The sequence below is a fragment of the Notechis scutatus genome, chromosome 5 (genome assembly GCF_049901735.1).
Source record: "Notechis scutatus isolate UNSWTSFEM ecotype Mainland chromosome 5, rNotScu1.2, whole genome shotgun sequence".
Lineage (NCBI taxonomy): Eukaryota > Metazoa > Chordata > Lepidosauria > Squamata > Elapidae > Notechis > Notechis scutatus.
This window is the reverse complement of record NC_142013.1, coordinates 93,029,326-93,052,977: the sequence shown is the minus strand read 5'-3', so window position 1 is coordinate 93,052,977 and position 23,652 is coordinate 93,029,326. Positions and strand designations below refer to the sequence as shown.

General features: G+C 38.4%; 1 protein-coding gene and 1 long non-coding RNA gene across 9 annotated transcripts in view; one reads left to right on the top strand and one right to left on the bottom strand.

Moving 5' to 3' along the window:
- The first annotated feature begins 1,070 nt into the window (after nt 1-1,070).
- Nucleotides 1,071-22,311, top strand: LOC148130582 (uncharacterized). The gene is made up of 3 exons (XR_015749918.1): nt 1,071-1,277; nt 21,139-21,263; nt 22,176-22,311. It is a non-coding gene; the product is annotated as an uncharacterized LOC148130582 (long non-coding RNA).
- The window catches only part of LOC113412973 (WASH complex subunit 2C-like), a 39,966-nt gene continuing 21,408 nt past the window's right edge, over nt 5,095-23,652 (bottom strand). For 4 of the 8 annotated variants that reach the window (XM_087967334.1, XM_087967336.1, XM_087967338.1 and 1 more), the window contains exons 17-29: nt 22,187-22,291; nt 21,171-21,251; nt 19,555-19,709; nt 18,008-18,140; nt 17,190-17,324; nt 16,203-16,319; nt 13,936-14,043; nt 13,267-13,368; nt 11,822-11,944; nt 10,049-10,237; nt 8,939-9,508; nt 7,591-7,759; nt 5,095-6,617 (exon numbers count right to left, since the gene is read on the bottom strand). In XM_087967334.1, the coding sequence (XP_087823460.1) occupies nt 6,478-6,617; nt 7,591-7,759; nt 8,939-9,508; nt 10,049-10,237; nt 11,822-11,944; nt 13,267-13,368; nt 13,936-14,043; nt 16,203-16,319; nt 17,190-17,324; nt 18,008-18,140; nt 19,555-19,709; nt 21,171-21,251; nt 22,187-22,291 (2,127 nt within the window). In that variant the 3' untranslated portion in view covers nt 5,095-6,477. The remainder of the gene's footprint in view (nt 6,618-7,590; nt 7,760-8,938; nt 9,509-10,048; nt 10,238-11,821; nt 11,945-13,266; nt 13,369-13,935; nt 14,044-16,202; nt 16,320-17,189; nt 17,325-18,007; nt 18,141-19,554; nt 19,710-21,170; nt 21,252-22,186; nt 22,292-23,652) is intronic. The other 4 variants (XM_087967335.1, XM_087967339.1, XM_087967340.1 and 1 more) reach the window with 2 other exon arrangements.

Genomic DNA, 23,652 nt, shown 5'->3' with positions numbered 1-23,652 from the left:
CAACCAGAATTCAGTTACTGAGCTACAATTGCCTAATTTGGTCTTGCTGATCCATCCCATGCTAAGCACTCTGGAAAATCACATTTGGGACTTCACAAACATTCAAATAGTAGAAAACCCTTATTGTTTCCATAGAACCAAAGAAATTAATAAGCTCTTGTGATCTTTCTGCCTTAATATATAGGTTTCCAGCTTTTTTTTTGGTGGACTATAACAATCTATCAGTTGTGTCAAAATGATTCTTGCCCTCCATCATGCATACTCATGCAGATATGCATTACCAAAAGTTACTTATGTCCTTTATCTCTAATAATTGCTATGGGGAGTTGACTTACAACCACAAAAAAGCCCAAAATTTCTGTTGAGACATTTGTTAAATGAATTTTGCCCATTTAAGACCTTTCTTGCCACAGATGTTAAGTGAATCACTGCAGTTGATATATTAGTAATCTGGGTGTTAAGTGAATCTGGTTTCCCCATTGACTTTGCTGGTCAGGTTAGATGACCTTGGGACACAAGCAATGGTCATAAACATGAACCAGTTGCCAAGCATCTGAATTTTAATCACCTGATTATGGGGATGCTGCAAAAGTCGGAACTGTGAAAAAGAGTCATGTCAGTTTTTCAAGCACTGGTGTAACTTTGAACCGTCACTGAATGAACTGTTGTAAATCAAGGACTACCTGTATATTAACCCTGTGCACTACGAAAAGTTACTTATGTTCTTTATCATCACTACTGGATATGCCACACTGAAAAATAAAAGAAACTAAGCTCCAATGTTTGAGTGGACACAACTATCAAGCAAAAGAACAGGGCCGTTTCTTACTCAACTACTCAATCCTCCAAGTCGCCCATCTACAATTAGGTTAAGGTTAGGTTAAAACAGGCTAAGGTGCAGAATAAGTAAGAGCCTTCTTGGTAGAACCCCCAATGCTAATATTTAATCCAAGGTGCCGACTCCATTTGGAGAAGAAAAAAAAGGCAAGCCGGCAACTCGCTTTTCCCCACAGGATCGGGGAAATCAAAACTCGGTAGTTGCGCCCCTTTCCGTCCCTTATTCTCAGGGCGGGAAAAAGACCCAGGAAACACATAAAGAGGACGCCAGAAACAAAAAGCCTTAAGATGGAAGCGCCGAAGGTAACTAACTGTCCTTTACAGGGCTGGTTTTCGGCCAGTTCCGGCCCTGGTTTTGCCAGCAGGCCCTTCGCTCTCCATTTTCCAGCTCGCCCCGAAGGGAAGAAAGCGACCTCCCTCTAACTCCCAGGCCAAGAAAGGTAACAGGCCCCACTTCGGAGCCTCCATTGAAGCTTTGATCGGGCCACGATGCCTGCCGGGGGCTCTTGGGGAACGCTGAGGGGGAATAGAGGAGAAACGGGCGGGCGCGGCCTCGCCTGCTTTCCACCCCCCTCTCAGAGGCGGCCAGGTGTGGAGACCCGTCCTCCTCACCTGCCGTTTTTCCCGCCACTCAGGGCCCCGCGGGAGGGGCCGACGCGTCGCCTCCCCCCTTTCAAGGAGCTGCCGAGGCAGCCATGGAGCGGAGAAGACGATGGCGAACGGAAGACATTCAGCCCCACGGGAGGGCCCGTTCCCTCCGCCCGACGGCGAAGGGGAGGCGCCTTAACCCGTCCTCCCGCTCTTTGTGACGCGATAAACGGGCGAGTCCGGTTGCTTAGAGATGCGGGGCTCTGATCCTTGCGCGGCTCGGAAAATGGCGGGAAGGGGCGGCGGCAGCAGCAGCAGGAGCTGTGAGGGGGCGTTGGTTGGTTAGGCGCCTCAACTGAGGCAACGCTTCGCCGGGCAATTGCTGTACTGGAATGCGGTGCCATCCCCCCCGCCCCCCCACGCCTTCTTAGGCCCGGGAGGCCTTTCACCCTTCATTTGTTCGTCGGTAATCCTCAAGGGGTCTCGAGACCCCGTGCCTGCCCAAATATGGGCGACCGCCAATTCGGCTACCCGGATGGCTGCTCGTCCGATTTTTTAAGGTTTTTTTTCCAGCCACCTGGTTTAATGAAAAGATGAGGCGGCAATATGTGCTGCAGCTGCCAAAAAAAACAACAGAGTTCTAGGCTGCATAAAGACAGGGATAGAAAAATCAAGGTTGATGCCACTTTATAAGGCCTTGGTAAGGCCACGCTTGGAATCCTGCATCCAGTTGAGACTCTAGAAAGGGTGCAGAGAAGAGCAACAAAGATGATTAGTGGACTGGAGGCTAAAACGTATTAAGAACTGTTGTAGGAACTGGCTATGTCTAGTCCCATGATGGTGAACCTACAGCATGCCTGCAGGAAGTGGCACGCAGAGCCATTTCCCCTGGCACACGAGAGCTTGCCCGGAAGAGCCTCACTGCACATGCGTGCATGCCGCCACTGCCTGACAGCTGATTGTCGGGTATCTGGCTTGCATGCATGGAAGGTGTGCGGGAGACACGTGCACATGCAAAGAGACGTGCAGGTGCAGAGATGCAGGGCACACAGGCGCAGGGGGACAACACAAAAAGCCACCATTGGTCTAATGAAAAGAAGGACTAGGGGGAGACATGATAGCAATGTTCCAATATCTCAGGGTTGCCACAAAGAAGAGGGAGTCAAGCTATTCTCCAAAGCACCTGAGGGCAGGACAAGAAGCAATGGGTGGAAACTAATCAAGGAGAGAAGCAACCTAGAACTAAGGAGAAATTTCCTGACAGAACAATTAATCAGTGGAACAACTTGCCTCCAGAAGTTGTGAATGCTCCAGCACTGAAAGTTTTAAAGAAGAGATTGGATAACCATTTCTCTGAAATGGTAGAGGGTCTCCTGCCTGAACGGGGTTGGACTAGAAGACCTCAAAGGTCCCTTTCAACTCTTACTGTTATGCTTTGCAGCTATTCTCTATTCCTTTCCATTCCATTCTCTCTGTCGACCCTGGTCCATTGCTTCTCAGCTACTTCAAGCACCCAAAATACTGAGCCTCAATGATACTTCAGCTTAGATCCCTGGAAAGTGCCTGCAGGTGTGAATGAAAACCACTTCCATTTTGCAAACTGAATATAGAAATCGCAGGGGAATCTTATGGACAGCAGTGCACTGGGCACTTTTTAAAGTTATTAGATAAAACAGAAATTCAATGCTTAAAAAAAGTGTCCAAATCTTGTAAAAATACTATGATCTCAGTGGATGTAGAGCATCTTGCATATTGTACAAAAACCAGATGTTAAAATGTACAGTTTTAAGAATGTCCCTAACATAAAACTCTAATATGTATACAGTATAACTGAAATTTGTTACCCAATATATTAACAAAAGGAGATCAGAAATGATCTAATATTGATCAGGTTAGACCATTTCTTATCCAGAATATTAATATTAATCCTTTTATATATCTTTTTATATCTTCAGAGTTTTAACAGAATATAGGTAGTCCTCGACTTGCAGCCCTTTTTACTGACCATTCAATTACAACGGTACTGAAAAAAGTGACATGACCATTTTTCACACGACTGTTGCAGCATCTCCACGATCACTGATCAAAATTCAGATGTTTGGCAGTTGGCTTACATTTATGATACAGTGTCCCAGGGTCATGTGATCACCTTTTGTGGCAAAGGCAATGGGGAAGACAGATTCACTTAACAACCATGTTACAAACCTAACTGCAGTGATTCACAATTCTGGCAAGAAAGCTGGTAAAGTGGAACAAAACTCACAACTGTCAGCAACAGAAATTTTGGGCTCAATTGTCATAAGATGAGGACTACCTATAATAGAATGCTCAAGTTAAAAATACGTGTTGAAACTATTGAGTGTCCCCACAGATTTTCAAATTAAGCATTGCAGACAGCATGCAAGATAATGTAAGCAGGCTGTAAAAAAAGAGAGTGTCTTTAATATGTACCAGGACATATATTACCAAAGTGGTGTTAAACTGGGTAGTTTACAAATCTTGAAAACAATTGTGTATTAGTTGTAAATAGTTGGATCATATTAATGTGGATGTTACACATATAAAGTATTAATGTAATGTGTATTATAGCAGGTAAAATTATACCTAATGTGCCAATCTCCTATCTCATTAATTCATATTGAAATGGAGATCTTAATGGCATTGCTAGCAAACAAGATTACAGCAAGATATATTTTATTACGGGACTTTTAAGAAATAGGCAGGCACCAGAACAACATTAGATTAAAAACAGATTTAATAACTTGAATAAAGATGAAAGCCAATTTGTAATCTTATTGTTAAGATGCTGAAAAAGCTTTTGGCAAAATATGTACAATACAGTACGTTTGCTGTACGATAAAGGTTTGGATTTATTTATTTTTTGGTTGAAATTTATAAAATGGAACAAGCTACTATATGATTAGCACACATCTAAAATAAGATTAATGGTATGCTTTCTGCTGCTTTCTCATTTAGAGGAAGTAAGCAAGGATGCCACTTTTATCCTTGATTTTTAATATGTGCGTGGAATCCTTGGCTTGTACTTTTAGACAACTTAGGGAGATTTACAGGGTAGTATGTAATTTAGTCAAACAAACTGATTTTATTTGCAGACGATACCTCACTGTAGTGTTGGTGCAAATAATAGATCCCTTTAGTAAAATAACGGGATATTCTATTGTAAGTGGTCCAAATTGGAATTGATGCTATTAAGTGAAAATTTGGTTAACAATCTATTTAAGCAACATTAGTTAATTCCATGTTTCTACTGAAACAGATTCGGTAGAATTCTACCATATTTTTCCATCTATAAGATGCCCCCATGTATAGGACACTCCCACTTTTCTTACCAAACTTCAGAAATCTGGAATGCTGCCATGTTTAAGTGCCGGTAGATGCCAGCCTTTCCTCTGGTGGGCTGGGCAACTGCTGGAGAGAGACGGGTCCATTTCAGTGCCTGGCTTCTCTGTCACCTCAGCTGTCTGTCAATGGTACATCCCATGCAGGGTTTTGTCTTTCCATGGCATCTCCGCTTAATCTCAGCAGTTCATCTTTGGGTGTTATCTTACTGATGTGCTCCTGGATGCTCTGGGTTTCTTCCAGGACAGTAGTTATGACACTCACCAAACCCACCTATCCTCACTGAATCAGAGAGTGTCATACAATAACTTGCATTTATTAATTTTATTTTATACTGTTCTTTCTCACAAGGAAAGGGTTTCAGGAATAAAAGTTAAATGCTACATTGTGGGGATTTAGGGTTACACATAGATGGACCCAACTTATTAGTTTTCTACAACTGCAAGAACTTCAGATGTAAGCCACTGTAACAACTTGTCATTGCAGCCTTTTAAGTGTTATTCATCCAATCAATTCAATGATTAAATCATACTTCTTTTCCTTCAAAGAACTATTTGAATGCACATACCCTGCTTTTTGAACAGACCGAATAGTGGAGAAAATGCATTGTATTTGACATGAAACAGTATCCAATAATAGGTGTGAACAGTACATTCAACCCAAAATATGCATTTTTATCACTGCCTGGTGGTGATACTATATTAAGGTAAACTGAGATTCAACATGAACAGAATTCTGATATAGTCCAAATCAATGATTACTCCCAGTTTTTGACAGTTAATTTTAAGCAATCCCATACATTTAAGATAATTTTCAGGCTAAAATTGCTCACCAGAATTGGTAATGAGGGTATGTATCGAGAAGGGAAAGAAAAATAGTGAACAGTTGAAGCATATATGATATAAATAACTGAAACCAGATTAGAGGTATTTTAATATTGTACATACTGACAGATAAGCCAAAAATGTTGAGTACCAAAATGCACATAAAAAATTGGGTTCGGCTCATCCACAAATTGGGTTATCTGTGAATGTATACACTATTCTTTTTTAAAGTACATGTATTTCCCATATATACTTGCATGTAAACCCATCTGCAGATAGGCAGACCTTAAACTTTTTTTACCAAAACAAAAAATATAGGACAGCTCATTCACTGATGACATCTTTTTAAACTATACTGTGGTTTAAAAAAAAGTGTTACCTTATTGAAGAAAGGGCTTATCTGTAAGTATATATGATAGTGAAGAACCCCATTCCATCTAATCCCATCCCTTCCAGCAAAATGAAATAATCTTTATCAGTGATCAAGAATATATCCAAAAGGAGAATTCAGATTCTCATAATCATGAGTTATGATCATAAACTTAATTCCAGAAAGTGAATTTGCTTACAATATAGATCAGAAAATACTGATTTTGTAAATGCCATTTATCAACATTAAATGTTCTGTAATTTTGATTTATACTATATACATATGCATACTACATTACCAGTAACAAGCTGATTAGGACAGTTATTGTTTGCTCAAATAGCTTTTATAACATTTTTTTAAAAAATGTCACATGGTGTAAAATAGATAAGTGAATGAGTCCAGGAATATTCTGTTTTGTCACACCAAGTATTTGATTAGAAAATAAAGGAATTTGCATTCAGTGACAAATTGAAAATAAATTGTCCAGCAGTCTCTTTATTAGTGCTCTTGGAATGCATTGAGAGGGTCATCAAAAGTGCTTGCTGTTCTAGGTTCACTGTTCTTACGTCCCGAGACTGACTGAAAGGTGGTCTTTTTTGTTGATGTCTTAGATTGACTAGTGGGGGAGAAGATATCATCTAGAGAGAGGGAGAAAAATGTGGATATGTACCAGAACTGTTTCATAGACTTTTTTAAAAAAAGAAAATGATGAATTATATTTATATTAACAGGAGTACAGGGAAGGATGTTGATTAAAAAAATCTGCTGAATCCTAGGCACATTCTTTGCAAAGGCATCAATAATGCATTGCTCGCAACATGTGGTAGGTCTGAAATAACAGACGTGGGAAATCCTGGTGCTGATTGAATTGAAAGGACTCAAGGGTGCAGGAGACTCAAAAGCCTTGAAAGGACTGAGTGGAGCCCCTTCAAAGTAGTGCCTCCAATTTTAATTTCTAATGTACTGAAAAATACAACTATTAAATGTGTTAAGAGTATCATACTATCTACATTGACTTAAAATCAAATATAGTATTTGTCCTGGCGTGTTTTCTGATAAGTGTAACCTCTACCATGCCAAAGCAGAAGTTAGCTATACCAAGAAAGACAATGTGCCATAGATGTAGTCATTCTTGCCATGGTTGCCTTTTGATTTAACTGAAAATGCTTTAACAAAGTGCTACAATCTCAATAATCACAACCCCCCCACTGGATAGAATATGAATTTTCAAAAATTTGAATTTCAAAGATAGACTGTGAAATCTAGTTTGAACCAATACTATTAAGAGAACAAGCCCTATTAGGTTCCTGAAGCACAAGTGTTTTTCCACCTCTTTCTTGACATATATCCTACTCTTCCTTCATGGAAGATAGTCTCTTCCTATCGAGGCTCAACATTTCTAACAAAAAATAGGATTAGTCATGATCCTTCTGCATATCTGAAGAAATATATTAAATATTCTGACATTCCCCAATTCTCCAAATCCAAAGGCAGGCAGTTTTGTATTTTTTTTTAATTTGCAAAATCATTACCTAATTCTTAACATATTTCTATAGAAATATATTTGTCAGTGAATTGCAGAACTTTCTATAAATACTTGGTTTTTTTTACCTGTGTCCTCATCAAATATAGATACAGCTTCTATCTTCTTTCTGGTACTCTTTTCCTTTGATTTTACAGCAAGATCAGCAAAAATATCAACATCATCATCAAACAAGTTGACTTCTACCTCTTTTGCTTTGTCTGGCAGCTTAACAGTTTCTACTGCAAATATATCATCCTTGAATAAAGAAAAGGATTACTGAGTATAAAAATGATATACTGTATATAAAGGCATATATTTTCTCTGGTTAGTGCTTGTAAAATAAAATACTAGTAGCTCTCATTTTCTGCAAAATTGATCCAAAAATAAGTTCTGCTAAGCAGCTAGTTCTATGTGGTTATAAATTTGAATATGAATTATTCTAATTTGAAACTTGGGAAGTTTTTAGGAATATGAGTAGTAAATAAGAATATCATCTCTTCAGCCTGCCAGATATAGTTCCATAAAATTCATTGAATTTAGTTCCTTTAATTCCTCATCCCACAAACACATCATTTAAGATTAAAACTAACACAAAGTAATACAAAGTAAGGAAAGAGAAGAAAGAGAACGAAATCAAAGAAAAAGCAAGAAGTGTAAGAAATAAAAATAAGTTGAAAAAAAGGAAAAAAGGAAAAAGAAGTGGCTCCCAATATTATTACATATTACTCTTTTTATAATTTATTCTATTTAATCATTAAAAGTATAAATCACAAGTTCATTTTTATGCATTTTTAGTCATCGATAAGACTTGATTTCTCATGAGTGAACAGCAGGTATATCTGACTGTTAGCTGGAAATCTTTTTGGCCTATGAATTTTGAGAAGTGGACAGGACATCTAACATGATCCCTGCCATTTTTAAGCTTGACCAATGCTGGATCCTGGATCCTTCAAGGAGTACTGGACAAACTGGATTCAGGAGATTGTCAATGCCTTCCCTTTGGATAAGGCTTTAAGTCTGCAGCCTTGAGGCAGACTGCAGTATGCCCCCTCAAGGTATCTTCTCTGAATCCAACTCTGATAATCTCTAACCTTTCTTTTTTTAGGAAACAATATTGAATATGTGGTCAGAAGAAGCAGATTATCTGTGTCCTATTCAAGACAGTTTCAGGCACTGCTTAGAGATTTTTTAAAAATAATTTAACACAACTGGAGAGGTCATCCAAAGGGTCAGCCTATCATAAGAATGCTAATGAAATCAAAAATTCCAAATCCAGCCCATCTTTCCTTATTCACTTTTTGGTTACCATTTAAACGAATTGCATTCAACCCAAGTTGTTTCCCCCATCACTCTAATGCCTGTGAAATAAACAAAAACAGCACAATATAAAGTCAGAAGAATCCAAGCCTGAAGAGAAAAACTTTCGAAAATTACCTCAAAAATGTCTTGGATTGCGAAACTTTGATGTGACTGAGATGGGAGCTGCTGTTCTTTTCTCTTCACAGTTTTCTTACTAGTGATGAAGACATCCTGTTCTTCCTCCGGGAAAGGGACCGGACTTAATTTCCTTAATGTCTTTCTAGAGTGAAAGAGGTCATCACAACTTGTACCCTCTTGTGCTGCAGGAAACAGCTCCTCATTTTTTGCAGCCTGGCTTACAATGCCCTTAGCTTCCAGTGTTGCTTTAGAGTTGCTATCCTTGGTGGAAAGGTTGTTAGATTCGAAGAGATCGGAATAGGCTGTTGATTTTAAAAGAGGGCTACATTTTGACTCATTGGGTTGGTTGCTGCTGTTGGCTGATGGAACCAAGCAAGCTTTTTCGGAATTTTTCTTTCTATGCAGTTTGCTATGATGTAATATAGTTGGCGGCCCAGAGTTTCCTTTTAAGATAGGCAAACATTTGTTCTCTGCAGTATTTATTTCATTTTTGTCAAGTTCTTCAACAGCTAATCGCCTGGCAGGTCTGGTTGGGGGCCTTCGATTCCCACTCACTTTGATTCTTCCCTATAATTTGAGTTTATAAGGATGCAAAGTAAGAAACAGTACAAATTAACAAGCAGTAAGAGCAGGCAATGCCACATTTTTAAAAGAAGCACTACTAATTTGAAATTGGTATTTATTACCTTTAGGCAAGAGAGGAAAAAATCCATCTAAATAAGGCTATACATCAGAACAGAATAACTGAAGGGGACCTAGAGTGAAGTACTTTTCTTCACAATTTCTCCTTTAAATTTCAGGTAGTTTTTAAATGAGAGAAGTCTTCAAAAATTCTCTTCTTAAGAAAAGCATTTCTTTGTTAAGGTGAATAGCCTATCCTAATAATTCTTTCTCCTCTGCTCACTATTCAATTTAAATTAACCATACTATGTTGAATATAATATTTCGTTCCTTTCCCTGTGAAAATGTGGAAAAGAGAATGCTTATACATTCACTACATTTTTTCCTACATTAGTAAATACTTTGACACCATTGAGCAACTAAAATGAGTCCTATGGCGTTCATTAAAATAATCATCTTTATAAAGGTTTTTCATTACCAAATTACCTTGTTGACATTTTGCAGTGTGCTGGCTTTCATAGGATTATCAAAACTAACTCCCAGCTCTGTGGTATTTCTTATTGAAGCTACTTTGGTATGCTTTGTGTCATCAGGTAAGTGAGACGGTCCCTTTAATGGTGGTTTCACAGTAGTTTTCTTGTACGGTTTATCTTTTGGGTGAATTTCCAATTCTCCCTTACAAAGTAAAATAAAATTTATTATTTGGCAGCAGGTCAAGCAAATACACATTTGGGGAAAAAATTCAAGAGGGATCAGTAAAAAAGGAGGTGGCAATGCAAAATGACCTTAATATTAAATAAGTACAGAAAGGATGACTTGCCACAGTGCTTTTAACTGGACAGTTCTTAAGTTTTATCTAGAAACCTGTTTCTAGAGTGGATGGAGAGAGAAAGAGAGAGAAAAAGAGAGGGTAAAAGGTCAGAAAGAAAGGGAAGATAAAATGTACCTAAAAAACATAAACTCAGGGCAAAAATCTCACTTGAGTGAGCACATCTCTGAAAAAGGAAACTTTGAGAAGTGCTATATTGTAGGATGCTGCTGTTAAATGGTACATGTCTCAGTAGAAACTTTCTGCCATAATCACCATTATCCATATTGTACTTGGCATAGTGCCTGGTATTGCATTTACAATGTTTTATTTGCAGAAACTTTTACCTTGCCAGTTTCAGTGAAATCTTAGATATATAAACATTGTTGTGAAGGGTTCAATACTTTGGTTACAAAGTTGTTGGTTTTTCCCCCAACTATTGTAATTTTGAACAGTTGTGGCACAAGACAGTTGGTAAGTGAGATCTATCTATATATTCAAGATATGACTTTTATGGGTTGGAAACTGTCAGCCCGATTAGGTAGACTTATTAAGATAGGCTAACATAACCCTGCTGCTTCTGAATATAATCTTGTTTCTCAGCGCTTAAACAACACTTCAGACCATTTTGCTTAGGTAATGGTTTGCATGTTTTTATCAATGTCATCTCTTTTGTTCTCTACAATGTACTTGAAAAGAACAAGCTTCATTGACAAGAAGCTGAACATGAATCAGAAGAGTGTGACTAGAATAATTCATGCAGTTCTGGACTGTATAAGAAGCATCATACCAAAGAGGCTTCCTTCTTTCTAGCCAGCATTAGTGAGGCTACACCTGTCCAATTCTAGGTACTACATTTCCAGAAAGACTGAGGGGTGAAAACAGATTCAGAGGAGTGCAATGTATACTACAAGTAAGAAAAAAAACAAATAGAATAATGAAAATAGCTGATGCATGAATGAAAATTAAAAAGCAAGTGATCAATATGAATGTACAGTGCTGGTATTATTTTGGTCACCCAAAAGAACTGAGTGAGCCCCACACTGCAAAACAATTATATGAAAGGAAAGTGAATGAATTAAGAGGAAAGGGAAGATGAAGAAGTAATCATGGTGATGGAATTACTGAAGCACAGAAAAGATAATTGAAATGCAAAGAAAAACAATCCATGAAGAGACATGAATGCAATTGAAGTAAGGAAATTTTTCAAGGATAGAAAGATACAGGGAGGTATAGCGAATGGAATTGGTCTAAACTTACTATTGGTTTACCATTTCTACTCCAAACTGCATTGCAAAATGGAAACAGTACAATTGGTGTGCGTGTGTTTCCATCTGAAGATACTTATACCTTACTTACTAATGGGTATGGAAAATTCAAATGCCTTTCCTTGTTAAGATACGTAATTTTCATATATTCAAACCTGTAATTAAAAATTGTATTTTACAAACCTCAGTGGCCTGGATTTTTGATTCTCCTTGTTTGTCATGTTGATTATTCTGCAGAACTTTACTATCTTTTTCCAAGGGCAAAACGGGGCTGTCTTTCTTTATTATCGTTTTCTTTTCTGGTACCTTCCAAAAAATAAAATTAAAGTAACATTAAAAAAGCAAGGTTGTGCTTTATGTTAGTTATGAAAGCAGTTACAAGTTGCCAATGTCATTAACATTTAAAAAATGAAATATGTATCTTGCTCTGAAACAAGAGTTATAACTACAAAAACAGAATTATGCATTCTCTTAAAATAATTTAAAATCAACTTAATTTGTTTTAGTATACTGAATTTATCAAGTCTAAACATTATAAACATGGTAAAATCAATACTATTTATTCCAAATATACGTCGGCTTAAACTTTTACATGGTTAGAGGTAAAAACATGTCAAATTAAGAAAAAAGGATATTGACCTACAATTTCATCTCACCACTCAGCTTTTGTTTTTTTTCTTTTCAAATAAAGTTGAATTGTAAAATGTAAAAAAATGCCAGTCAGCCTGAAGCCTTTTGGCATTATGTAAACCATTTGTGACTTTTGTTTGCCATATTTAAAGTTGCAAGTTTAGGTTCTGAAGAAACTTTATGTAACACTCCTGGACCCTGATGCAATACTACTTATATTCTATACTATTACTCTCAATTTCTTTCTGTGCGTATGTGTGAGTATGTAAATTACTCAGAAGTAACAAAATATTTTAAACAAAAAGAAAACACTATAGTGTTGCATGTCAAAAGTAGCAAAAAGATCCTTATGGCCATCTCAGAAGGTTCTTCAAAGTAACATGTTGCATCTGGCAATTATCCCTGACTTTGTATTCATTAAGGGACGCGGTGGCTCATTGGCTAAGACGCTGAGCTTGTCGATTAGAAAGGTTTGAATCCCTAGTGCCGCGTAACAGAGTGAGCTCCCGTTACTTGTCCCAGCTTCTGCCAACCTAGCAGTTCGAAAGCATGTAAAATGCAAGTAGAAAAATAGGGACCACCTTTGGTGGGAAGGTAACAGTGTTCCATGTGCCTTTGGCATTTAGTCATGCCGGCCACATGACCACGGAAACATCTTCAGACAGTGCTGGTGCTTTGGCTTTGTAATGGAGATGAGCACCGCCCCCTAGAGCCGGAAATGACAAGCACATATGTGCGAGGGGAACCTTTACCTTTATGTATTCATTAGTCTGCTCTTAGGAAGATCTTTCATTGTAAACTGTAGTGTAACAAATGTTTTGAGAGCCAAGCAGCAGTGGTGGTCTTGAAAGGAGGGCAAAAATGTTTTGTTCCAACTGTAGATCACTCAGAACTCAGAATAATTTGCATACCTCTATTATCTGGTTTAAACAATCTCAATCCAAACAAAAAGCAACATCTGAGGCTTTTTCAAATATTCATTACAACATGATAAGTACCAAAGGCTTTGCGGCAGAATTGCTAAAGAGACCGTCATCGGCGCTGTCATCAGTCCCAAACAGCCATTCTCCAGATGAGGATTTTGCTTTAGGGCTTGAAATCTGAAGTGGAAGCAGAAATATACATATCTATCATATACATAGGGTAAACAAATAACTATTTCCTAAATACTTTTTACTTGTTTCTAACAAATCACTAATTTTATAGGAAGGTAGTATCAGATTGTGGTTCACAAGCTGAGTTGCCACAATCTAACTTACAACTAGAGATAAAAAGGCATTTCGTATGTACTTCTTACCATCAGAAGTGAGTCCTGCAATGATGAAGTGACCTACTGTGTAAAAAGAATTACATCCACCTGTTCACTTTTAAGAAGTAAGTTACATGCCTATTTCAAGTTTATATTCCCTCTGCTTCTCTGCTGTCTGGGTTGCTAGAGTTGTCATTTAGCAGTATTTGGAGATCCATAGCTTCCTACGCTGTCATATTCCATCCTTATAATTACTTATAACTCCTTTATGTCAATTAGCAGATCCTTTATAACACTTTTTAAAGCTTATATGCAATCTATTGAATCAACAGAAATGTCCAACTTTTGCTTGTTATTTAACAACTTGGAAATAAACCAATCCGTAAACAAAAAGTGAAAGCATTTACTATTGACTGACCCCTGTTTTGTTATCAAAAAGGTCAACTTCAGGATCATTGTCTTCTTGCAGTTTACGGCTGAAGAGAAGTTCTTCATCTTGAAACACACCTGTGCTCTTCTCTGAAGGCTGGAAAAAAAAAACCATTGAATTGTTTTCAAAACACCGTGTCAAAAACTAATAATAAAATGTAACAGTTAGAGCAGATCAGTTATTTGCTGAGGAATTCATCTGTATGCAAAAATAACCCAGCCCACTCATGTTGTATGGTGGGCAACAGATAAGTAGTGCTTATTTAGTGACCACAATTAGGATCAGCAGTTCTGTTGTTAAGCGAAGCAGATGCTGAGAGTGAAATGGCATGACTACAACTCGACTTTTGTTTTCTGCATTTTCCTACTCTTTGGGATATTCACTCAGGTGCTGAGATAATTAGAAAGAAGGAATTAATGTTTGTACTTTCAGACATTGGAGAGGAAGGGATTACAAGGGAGTAAGCAGGTACACAATGGAGGAAAACAATACATTGGTACAGGCAGTGTGTGTATTCATTACTGTATGCCTGCTTAGTGTTCTGTAATCTCTTCCTCTCCAATCTCTCTGCTGTGGAAGAGGGGTAAAGAAGAAAAAACAAGTCAAGCACAGGAGAAACTAATTAAAGAGATTGCTTCTGTTTTTCTCCCTTGCAGAGTAGAAAATGCTCAAACTGGGAGGGGAGAAAGTGAGGGAAGTGATCTCTTTAGGCAATCTTTCCTGTGCCTGATGTATTTCCTTCCCTCCCAGAATGGAGATACAAGAAAGAAAAGGATTACAAAATAGTAAGAAAGATGTTGTCAGTTTTAACATATTTTATAGCAAATTGGGATTCTTTGGGGGGGAAAGTGGAGTGATACCAGTATAGACTATGGTCGCAACCTGATTTGGTCGTGACCAGAAGCATGACAGACTGCGCATGCACGGAAGGGTAAATCACTGCGGCAAGGGAATCTGCCACGGCCAGGTTTGTTTGCCACCCGATTTTTGAATTGTGACCCGACTCAAAAATCGAGTGGATTTTTGGGTCAGAACCCGATTTGGTTGTGAACAGGAGGTTCCACTGTACTATAACTCCTAAATCTATTCCGGACTAAAAAAATTTAACTTGTCCTACAAACTGATAACAGAGAAGGCACGTTAGATATTTTGAGTATCCCCTGCAGGGTCTATGTTGACTCACAGCAGCCAGGTGAGCATGGATGGGTGGGTGGATGCGAAGGAGTGAGCACAGCTGGATTGACATGGATGATTCAGTGAAGATGACTTGGCATGACCAAGTGGGCATGGATGGGGGGCTAAGGGCAGGTGGGAGTTGATAGGTGGGTATAGATGGCTGGGTGCCGCCAGGTCAGCAACAAGTCACCCAGGCCAACCGAATGTGGGGACAACTTGATGTTCCACCAGCTCCTTGCCTCCCTGAACCACTGGCAGCAAAGTGTGCCTCCTGGAGCCCATGCTAAAGTACCAGTGGTGGGCTGCTGCAGGTTCGGACCGGTTCTAGCAATCCTTACAAACGACAATCCGTCGGCCCCGCCTACCCGCCCCTGCGTGATCCTGTCTTACATTTCCTTCTTTTGCAGCTCAGCTGATTCACACGGCAAAGTGGATTACCACGCCTCTGTTCTACTTTACTGGGGAAGGCTAGAAGGTGAGCTGGAGAGGTTCAAATAGGTGTTTATTGAATGCTGCGCGCGCGCTCACAAAACTGGTTAAACCGGTTGCAGCCCCCACCCCTGTAAAATACTCCTGAAGGGGGTACACAGGCAAAAAAAGGGGGGACTTTGACCATGTGGCCTCCCACTCTGCACAGCACAGTAGCAAATACATGGAAAGTATTGACCCTCACTTTTTTTTTTGCTTTCGTCCTGGTAAGGCTACAAGAGTGCCAGCATCACCTCAGAGCTTTTAATGCAGCTGGAGATTTGAGCAATTTCAAACCCTCCCCTCCCATGATCTGAAAGGAAGATTTTTCTGGGGGAAGCAGTGGATTGACTACCACCAGGATCCAGCATGGGCTCCAGGAGGGACGTGCTTGGCTGCCAGCAATTCAGGGAGGCAAGAAGCTGGTGGGGCATCAAGTTGTTCTCAAGTCCAGGGGCTGGGGTGATATGTTCCATGCTGACCTGGTCACGCCCAGCCATTCACGCCCACCTGGTCATACCGAGTCTTATGCGTCAACCCATCTGCGCCCATTCCTTCATGCCCACATGGCCACTGTGAGTTGTACTGTTCCACCCCCGCATGTTACTCACCTTCCCCATTCCAATCTGTTTAGTCTTACTAGAATCCATAACTTCGTTTTTCTCCTCGTCCTCAAACAAACTGAATACACTTCTCATCTTTTTCTTGGCATCTTTCTCCAAAAAGAGCTGGAAGTTCACAGACAGAAGTTATTGTTCGGGCCAGTGACAAATGGATTAAATAGCTCGATTTTATACCACAATTGATTTGGTAATCCAGGGTTAGGGAACCTCAGTCCAATAAGGCACTTTATTCTTCATGTCATGTGATATGTCAACCTTTTTGTCACTGGAGTTGTCAGGATGGTTCTTGTCAGGACTGAAAGGGCTCATGCTGGAACATTATTATGGTTTGATGCACAGTCAGCCAGATGTTCAGAATGGATTTAACATTTTTGTCTGCTTATTGAGTCCTTCCCAAGGACTTGGGATAAGCAGATGTGGATGTTTGATGGTGTTACAGATATTGTCGCATGATGTAAGCTGTTCTGAATAAAGCTGGCTTTTGCAATTGACTGATGGGGATTAGTCAATGCTGATGGTGTTCAAATGATGCTCCATTGTTTTGGGATTTCACCTGTCTATTACTATTGGTACTACCTTTGCTTTCTTTTGCCACAGTCAAATTAGAATTAGAATTTTGTCAAGGGGAATTTAAAATAAAATAAAACTGGTGGCAGAGGGATATACCCGTGAAATCATTTTCTTATGTACAACTATCAGAAAGGTTCAGAGTAGAAAAATGTACTTCATGGTTTTGAACAGCATAAGATAAATAGAATTGAAATAGAATTGTGTACAAATGAACACGTAACTGTTGAAATAAAACATTTACTGAAATTTGAAACAGAAGTGAGATAATGTATGATAAAATGGGCTAAAATTGGTTATAATATGCATATGGAACAATGAGAAAATCTTGAGATTTTTATAAAATCTTGCACCATTGGTACGCAACATACACAACATATATGTATTATATGTAAAGTTTTTCCTCACTTTTTCCTTCCTTTGTTGCTCAAGTACATTTCCTCCTTCTCCAAAATCATAACCATGATGCAGACTGGATTCTTCCGAAGGTCCTGCCTTCTTTTCTACTAATTTCTTCTGATGTGTTTCCAAGAAATTTTCCTGCTGGCCAAGAAGTAAAAGATGTGGGATTTGATGTTTAAATTTAGATGAGATAGTGGTAAAATTTACTGTTTTAGAAGATCCCTGTTTTATTTGTTACCCATCAGATACATGATCTGTAATATTTTTTAAGAAGGAAGAATGTATTATAGTAAGATTTTGTGGATAGAGCCAGTTTGATCAAGTGGTTAAGGCATCATATTTGAAAGTGGGAGACCGTGAGTTCAAATCCCACCTTAGCCATGAAAGTCAACTCTCTCTCAGCCCAACACACCTCACAGGGTTGTTGTTGTAGGGAAAATAGGAGGAAGGAGCTGTGTGGGATAGCTTTGCCACCTTATTTGTAAAAACAAATAAAATAGATTTCATCACTTCATTGTGTATATGATTAAAGTAGATTCTAATCCACAAATTCTCATAACAGATTTAAGAATCTGATGCATTGCTTTAAGACTCTGCTGTTCTTACATATGATCTACTTTTTCCAGATTGGGATCCCATAACTGACTTATTATTAAGAGGAATGATTCTTCAGAAATGTCACCTTTTTCCTCAAATCTTCGTTCGATGCATCTAACTGGCTGTAACCTCATTAGATGGATGCACTATGCAAAAAGTCGGTATCATATGAATGAGAGCGCTAAGCCTTTAATGTTTACAAAGTCACAATTTGGATTACTGCTTACTTGATCTGTAGGTAGTGTTATTGTTTGTGCATCAGATGACGCTGGTTGAGGGCTGGTTAAAGTTGGTTGAGAGCTACAGTGCAAGGTACCATCTTCAAACAGAACAGCACTTTTCTGAGGTGTTTTTTTATTGCTGAAAGAAAGAAAAAAGTTTAGTCCAAGATGGATCTGTTATTACCTTGTTACCTTTTACTACAATGATATTTTAACAATGTATCTGAGATTTAGTAAATAGCTAGAATTCTGTAATTGTTTCTTTATAACAATTTTCACAAATATTTTATCAATAAGGTCAAATTAAGAGCTAAGCCAGGTAAATATTATATTGTCTACACTAGAACATTAGAGTTCTTTATTGGCCAAGTGTGACTGAACACACAAGGAATTTGTCTCAATGCAAATACTCTCAGTGTACATAAAAGAAAAGATACACTTAATTAATTGTAAAATCTCCAAACTAAGAATAATTCCTGGAATTTTTTTTCTTTTTTGTGCCTTTGTTGACTCCTGGCGACTGCCTGGGTTAGTCTCTTTAGGTTTTTGGGCAAGATTTCAGCAGCAGTTTCTCATAACCTTCTTCCTGGAGCTGAGAGTCATCTAGCTGGCTTTGTGCCTAAGGCGAAGTAGCATTTACAGCCTCCTCATTTCTAGCCTGATGTATTAATCAGTATACCAAATTGGCTCTCCAATTCCTGATTACAACATGGATATAGTCATGCAGTTTTATTGGTATTTCCTCACTTTTTTTTTGGTATGTTTCTCTGACTTCACATGTAGCTTGCAGCCCTAATGAACTCTGGTTAACTCTTCCAAGTATTAATCTGACCCAACCCAGCCATTATTTGACTAACATAAACTGAGAACAATTACTTTTTTTAGTCACTAAAGATGTAAGCAAGAAGAAAATCTACAGTAGTAGTAGTACAGTTGGTAGAGATTAAAGAATCCCATGTAGCACATGTGCTCAAGGCTACTTACTCTATGACAGCACAGCTATTTGTCTTACAATGTTTAAAGAGTTATCTTGTTCCACTCAGATTGTTGCCCTATTAATGACTATAGGTAGTCCTTGACTTACAAAAGTTCATTTAGTGATCCCTCAAAGTTACAATGGCACTGAAAAAAGTGACTTATGACCATTTTTAACACTTTATGACCGTTGCAGAACTCCATGGTCGTGTGATAAAATCTGGATACTTGCCAACAGACTCACACTTATGACAGTTGCAGTGTCCTAGGGTCATGTGATCATCTTTTGCAACCTTTTGAGTCAATGGAGAAACCAGATTCACTTAACAACCATGTTATTAATTTAACAAGTGCAGTGATTCACTTAACCAATGTGACAAGAAAAGTCATAAAATGCGGCAAAACTAAAAAAACCAAAACCCAGTATGTTCAAAATTCCTAGTTTCCAAAAACAATGCAGAACAATTTAGTGACAAAACAATGTCACTAAATTTGAGCCAATTATCTTTTTTAAAAAAATAAAATATAGTACTAATAAATGAACGTGTTGTTTTCTTTCTTGTAGCTAAATCTTTTACCTGTCCTTTGTAGTAACAGCAAAATCATCTTCTCCTCCTTCTTCAAAGAGGCCTCTCTTAATAGCTTGGCTGGCCCCATAAGCGGACTTCATGGGTTCCTTTTTTTTACTTCCTTCAGAAGTAGCTTTGACCTCTTTTTTATTATTACAGTGATCCTAAAAATGTATCAATTATTATGTAATTATTATGTAATAATTCATTATTCAGATACAGAGGTTCAAATCAAAGCACATCAATAAATGCACAATAACCAAGATGCCACCAAAATAGTAACATAGGAACCCTGAAATAAACCAATCTCACTATTGAAGACAAATGCTTTTTCTTGGGAGCATGAAATCAAAATAAGATGAAATATTAGTTGTAGCTTTAAAGCAGTCCCTCCCCCCGGGGCAGGTAAACTTTTGGGCACCAGGGACCGGTTCCATAGAGAGAGGTTTTTCCACAGACCAGAGAGTGCATGGTTTCATGTGCTGCCTTCATCCTGTGGATGGGGCTTCGCTTGTTTGTGCGGCCCAGTTTCTCGCATGCCGTGAAACAATGCTGTTTGATGGACCGGGGGCTGGAGGCCCCTGTTTTAGGGGATCCTAAAGAAAAGCCAGTTATGAATATGACCTATGAATATAAGTCTTTTTACTAGTCTGCAATTAGGGATCTTTCTGATAAAACATGCCTAAAATCCTTCAGTGACTCGTGGCCTAGTTTTTCTACATATTGCAACATCTTCTACATGCTAGAGTAGTCCTAGAAGACTATTCAGCAGTTTTAACTTTTCCAGAAGTGAGTGGGAAAGTCAGTGATGGACATGCCTCAATATGACCATATAATAGTTCTGCTTGGTCAGCTTCCCTGATTTCAGTGGGCTTTTGGGGGTGTGATTTTAAGGTGTTGGTTTTTACCCATAAAGCCTTATAAGCATTAAGGCTGGGTTACTTGATGGATTGCCTGTCTCACGTAGTATCTGCTGGCTGATTCAATCAGAAGGTTTGTATGCCAACAGTAGTCAAACAATGGTATTTGTTGGGACTGTAGAAGAACATTGCCTTTGTTGAAGTCCCTCTTGAATTAGGTTCTCGAGATCTGTGTAGCTTCTTTCTTGCTGGTATTTAGAAGGGCCTTAAAAGAGTTGACTTCGCATCCAGGCTTTTGGTTATTTTGGATCTGTTTCTTGTTGCCCAGTTTTTGCCATCTTTTGCTACTTACTTTTACTGCTGGGTTGCTTTATGTACCGGCCAGAATTTCTTATAATCATATGATACACACATTTAAAACAAATTCAACCTCCCTGATTCAACATTCCTAGTGAACACATAATCTACATTCTGAAGAAAAAGCAACCCTGTAATAACAGAAGGTATTTAATATAACAAATGTTCCATTTTTTTTATCATGTTTATTTCTGGATCCTATTCCTTATATCTGAGGCCATCTTGAGAGGGCAGAGTAGCCTGTTTTGGCACTGCATATATTCTATATAGGCTTGAAGTAGAACAAATGAAGCCATCATAATATGTAAACAATTCCTAACCAATGTTCTATAGTAAGCGAGGTGCTATAGTGAACAAATTTGGCTTCATGTTGCAGACCCACATTGTAATAACCTCTGAACATGGTACCTCTTCATCACTGCTGAGAAATAAGGTGGCTGTTCTCTCCTGAGAAGATTTTGATATATTTGGCACAGATCCAAAGAGGTCCTGGAAAAAAAAGTAAGTAGAATTTAATTTACTTCGGACAATGGAAAACCAATCGCCACCAAGGGTTTCATTATATTTCACAGTAGGGAAAAATGGGGATTTAAAACAAACTTTGTGTGTTTAGGATAAACTATTTCCATACTGTCTGCCCTGCAATCCTAGATCAGCAATGGGCAATTGCTGTCAAATCTACAGTAGATACGTTTGACGTTGACGGTTAATTTTGCATTTTTATGATGAGAAATATTTCATATTAAAATTTGTTTTTGTTTTTTTAAAAAATTCAGTTTTACTTCTATAAGCTGCTGATATTAAAAAGAAGCATCAGCTCAATAGTCAAGAAATATATTTTTATTGTTCCTGACTATGTTGAAGTGAATACAGGCTTGCTGCTTCTGAACTGATGACTTCTCGTATAGTAGGACAGGAAAGCAGGAGATTATGGCTGAGCAAGCTATCTAATACAAGGTTTGCGGGGAAGAAAGGAAAACCGTGGCTCAGAATAAATTTAAAAAACGGAGAAAAACAGTTGCTTCAGAGGAAGATGGTTTTAAAGAGAGAAAGACACCTAACTGAAATTACTATGTATATTAAGAGTGTTTCTGGAAAGCTTTACTTTGATGGTACAAAATGAGACTGTTGCACACGTGAGTTTGTATTTTGAATTTCACATCTCCTTTCTCTCAAACCATCCTCTAGTGGTCTTGACAAGTTTGTTGTATTTTAATGTTAACAATTTATTGCTTGTGAAATAAAATTCAAGATCGTAGATTATATTAGATCTGGGTTTGTTTGGTTTTTTTGGTTCTTAGGCAAATTGACTTGTGGAAGCACCTATTAAGTTTCAAATAGATGAATAAAAATGGAATATTCTCATTATTACAGTCATCTGAGCAACCTTTACAGTAAAATGTTGTTTTTCAGGTATTACATACCTCTTCTTCCTCATCTTCAAACAAAGACAATGCAGTTTTTGACATCACTTTCGTAGATGAAGTTGAATTCTTCGCTTCTATAGGTGGACGTGAAGAAAACAAGTCCTGTTGCGTGTGAAAAAAAGCCACGTATAGCATTTTTAAATATATGCATTTACTCTCTTGGAACATTTTCAGCAGCCAACTGAATGGTAGAAGACAACAAAATGGTAAATGGAAGAAAGGGTATGACTTTGAGGCAATTTCTGTCCTTGTAAATATAACAAAGGTGTCAACCCTGATGCTGGCTTATATGAGGCTGTTTTCTGTAGCTTTCCTATAAGGAGGTTTCTCTTCACATTGCTTCAGGGCTGACATAACTTGGAGCTAAGGGGCAGGGAGGGAGGGTGTGTAGAGATAACTGGGGTGTTGTAGCCAAAATACTTTCCTTTGGGAATCAAGGACGTTCGTGCAGGTGTTTGAAAGGTGGAGACTTAAGTCAACTAGCAACTTTTGGGGGGGAAGTGACAAAGTTTTACTTTTAATTGAGTAAAAAACCCGGCGGGAACTTAGAGCCGGTTTTCCACCAATTTGATATGTCCCAATAAAATGTTCTTTGAGGAATATGCCTGCCTGGGAGTTCTCCTTGTTGGGGATGTATTACTTGGAACCTTGACAAAAGGATCATTATGTTAAACAGCTTTTCTATCAAAATTGTAATGACTAAACAAGTATTCTTGCAATAACATCCGTATGCTGTCAAACATTTTAGTAAAGATATTGAGCCCAAGAATTGACTCTGTATCTAGCAGATGAAATAATGTTAAAAGAAAGCACTCCTGAAACAAACTTCCACAATCCCTGTTGGTCAGGTGCTGTTTTGAGCTCTGGCAGGCATAGGTAGTAGGAAGGAAGTAAAGGGCAGTTCCTCCACTTGATAACCTATTAATCAAGTTACATGTCAAGGCAAACATTAGAGACTTGGGTTGTGAGCCTCTAGTTTGCACCAGGTATTTGATTGTGCTAGAGTACAACATGTGCCCTTTTATCCCCACCCCAGTAAAGAAAGGACTCTCATCTTACTGTTTATAATGAAACATTCCCCTACATTTTTCAACTTAACAGGATAACAGAGTTAGAAAGGACTGTGGAGATCTTCTAATCCAATCCGCTCCTCAAGCAGGAGATCCTATACCATTCCAGGCAAGTGGCTGCCAAGTCTCTTCTGATGGAGCACCTTCAACTTCTGAAGACAAACCTCCATTGGTTAATTATTTTTGCTGTTAGGAAATTTCTCCTTAATTCTAGGTTGTTTCTCTCCTTCATTAGTTTCCATCCATTGTTTCTTGTCCTGCCCTCAGGTGCTTTGGAAAATAGTTTGACCCCGCTCTTCTTTGTGGCTTAAATATTTGAGGCTCAAATATTTGAATATCATGTCACCCCCAATCCTTCTTTTCACTAGACTAGACAAGCCTCCTAATCATCTT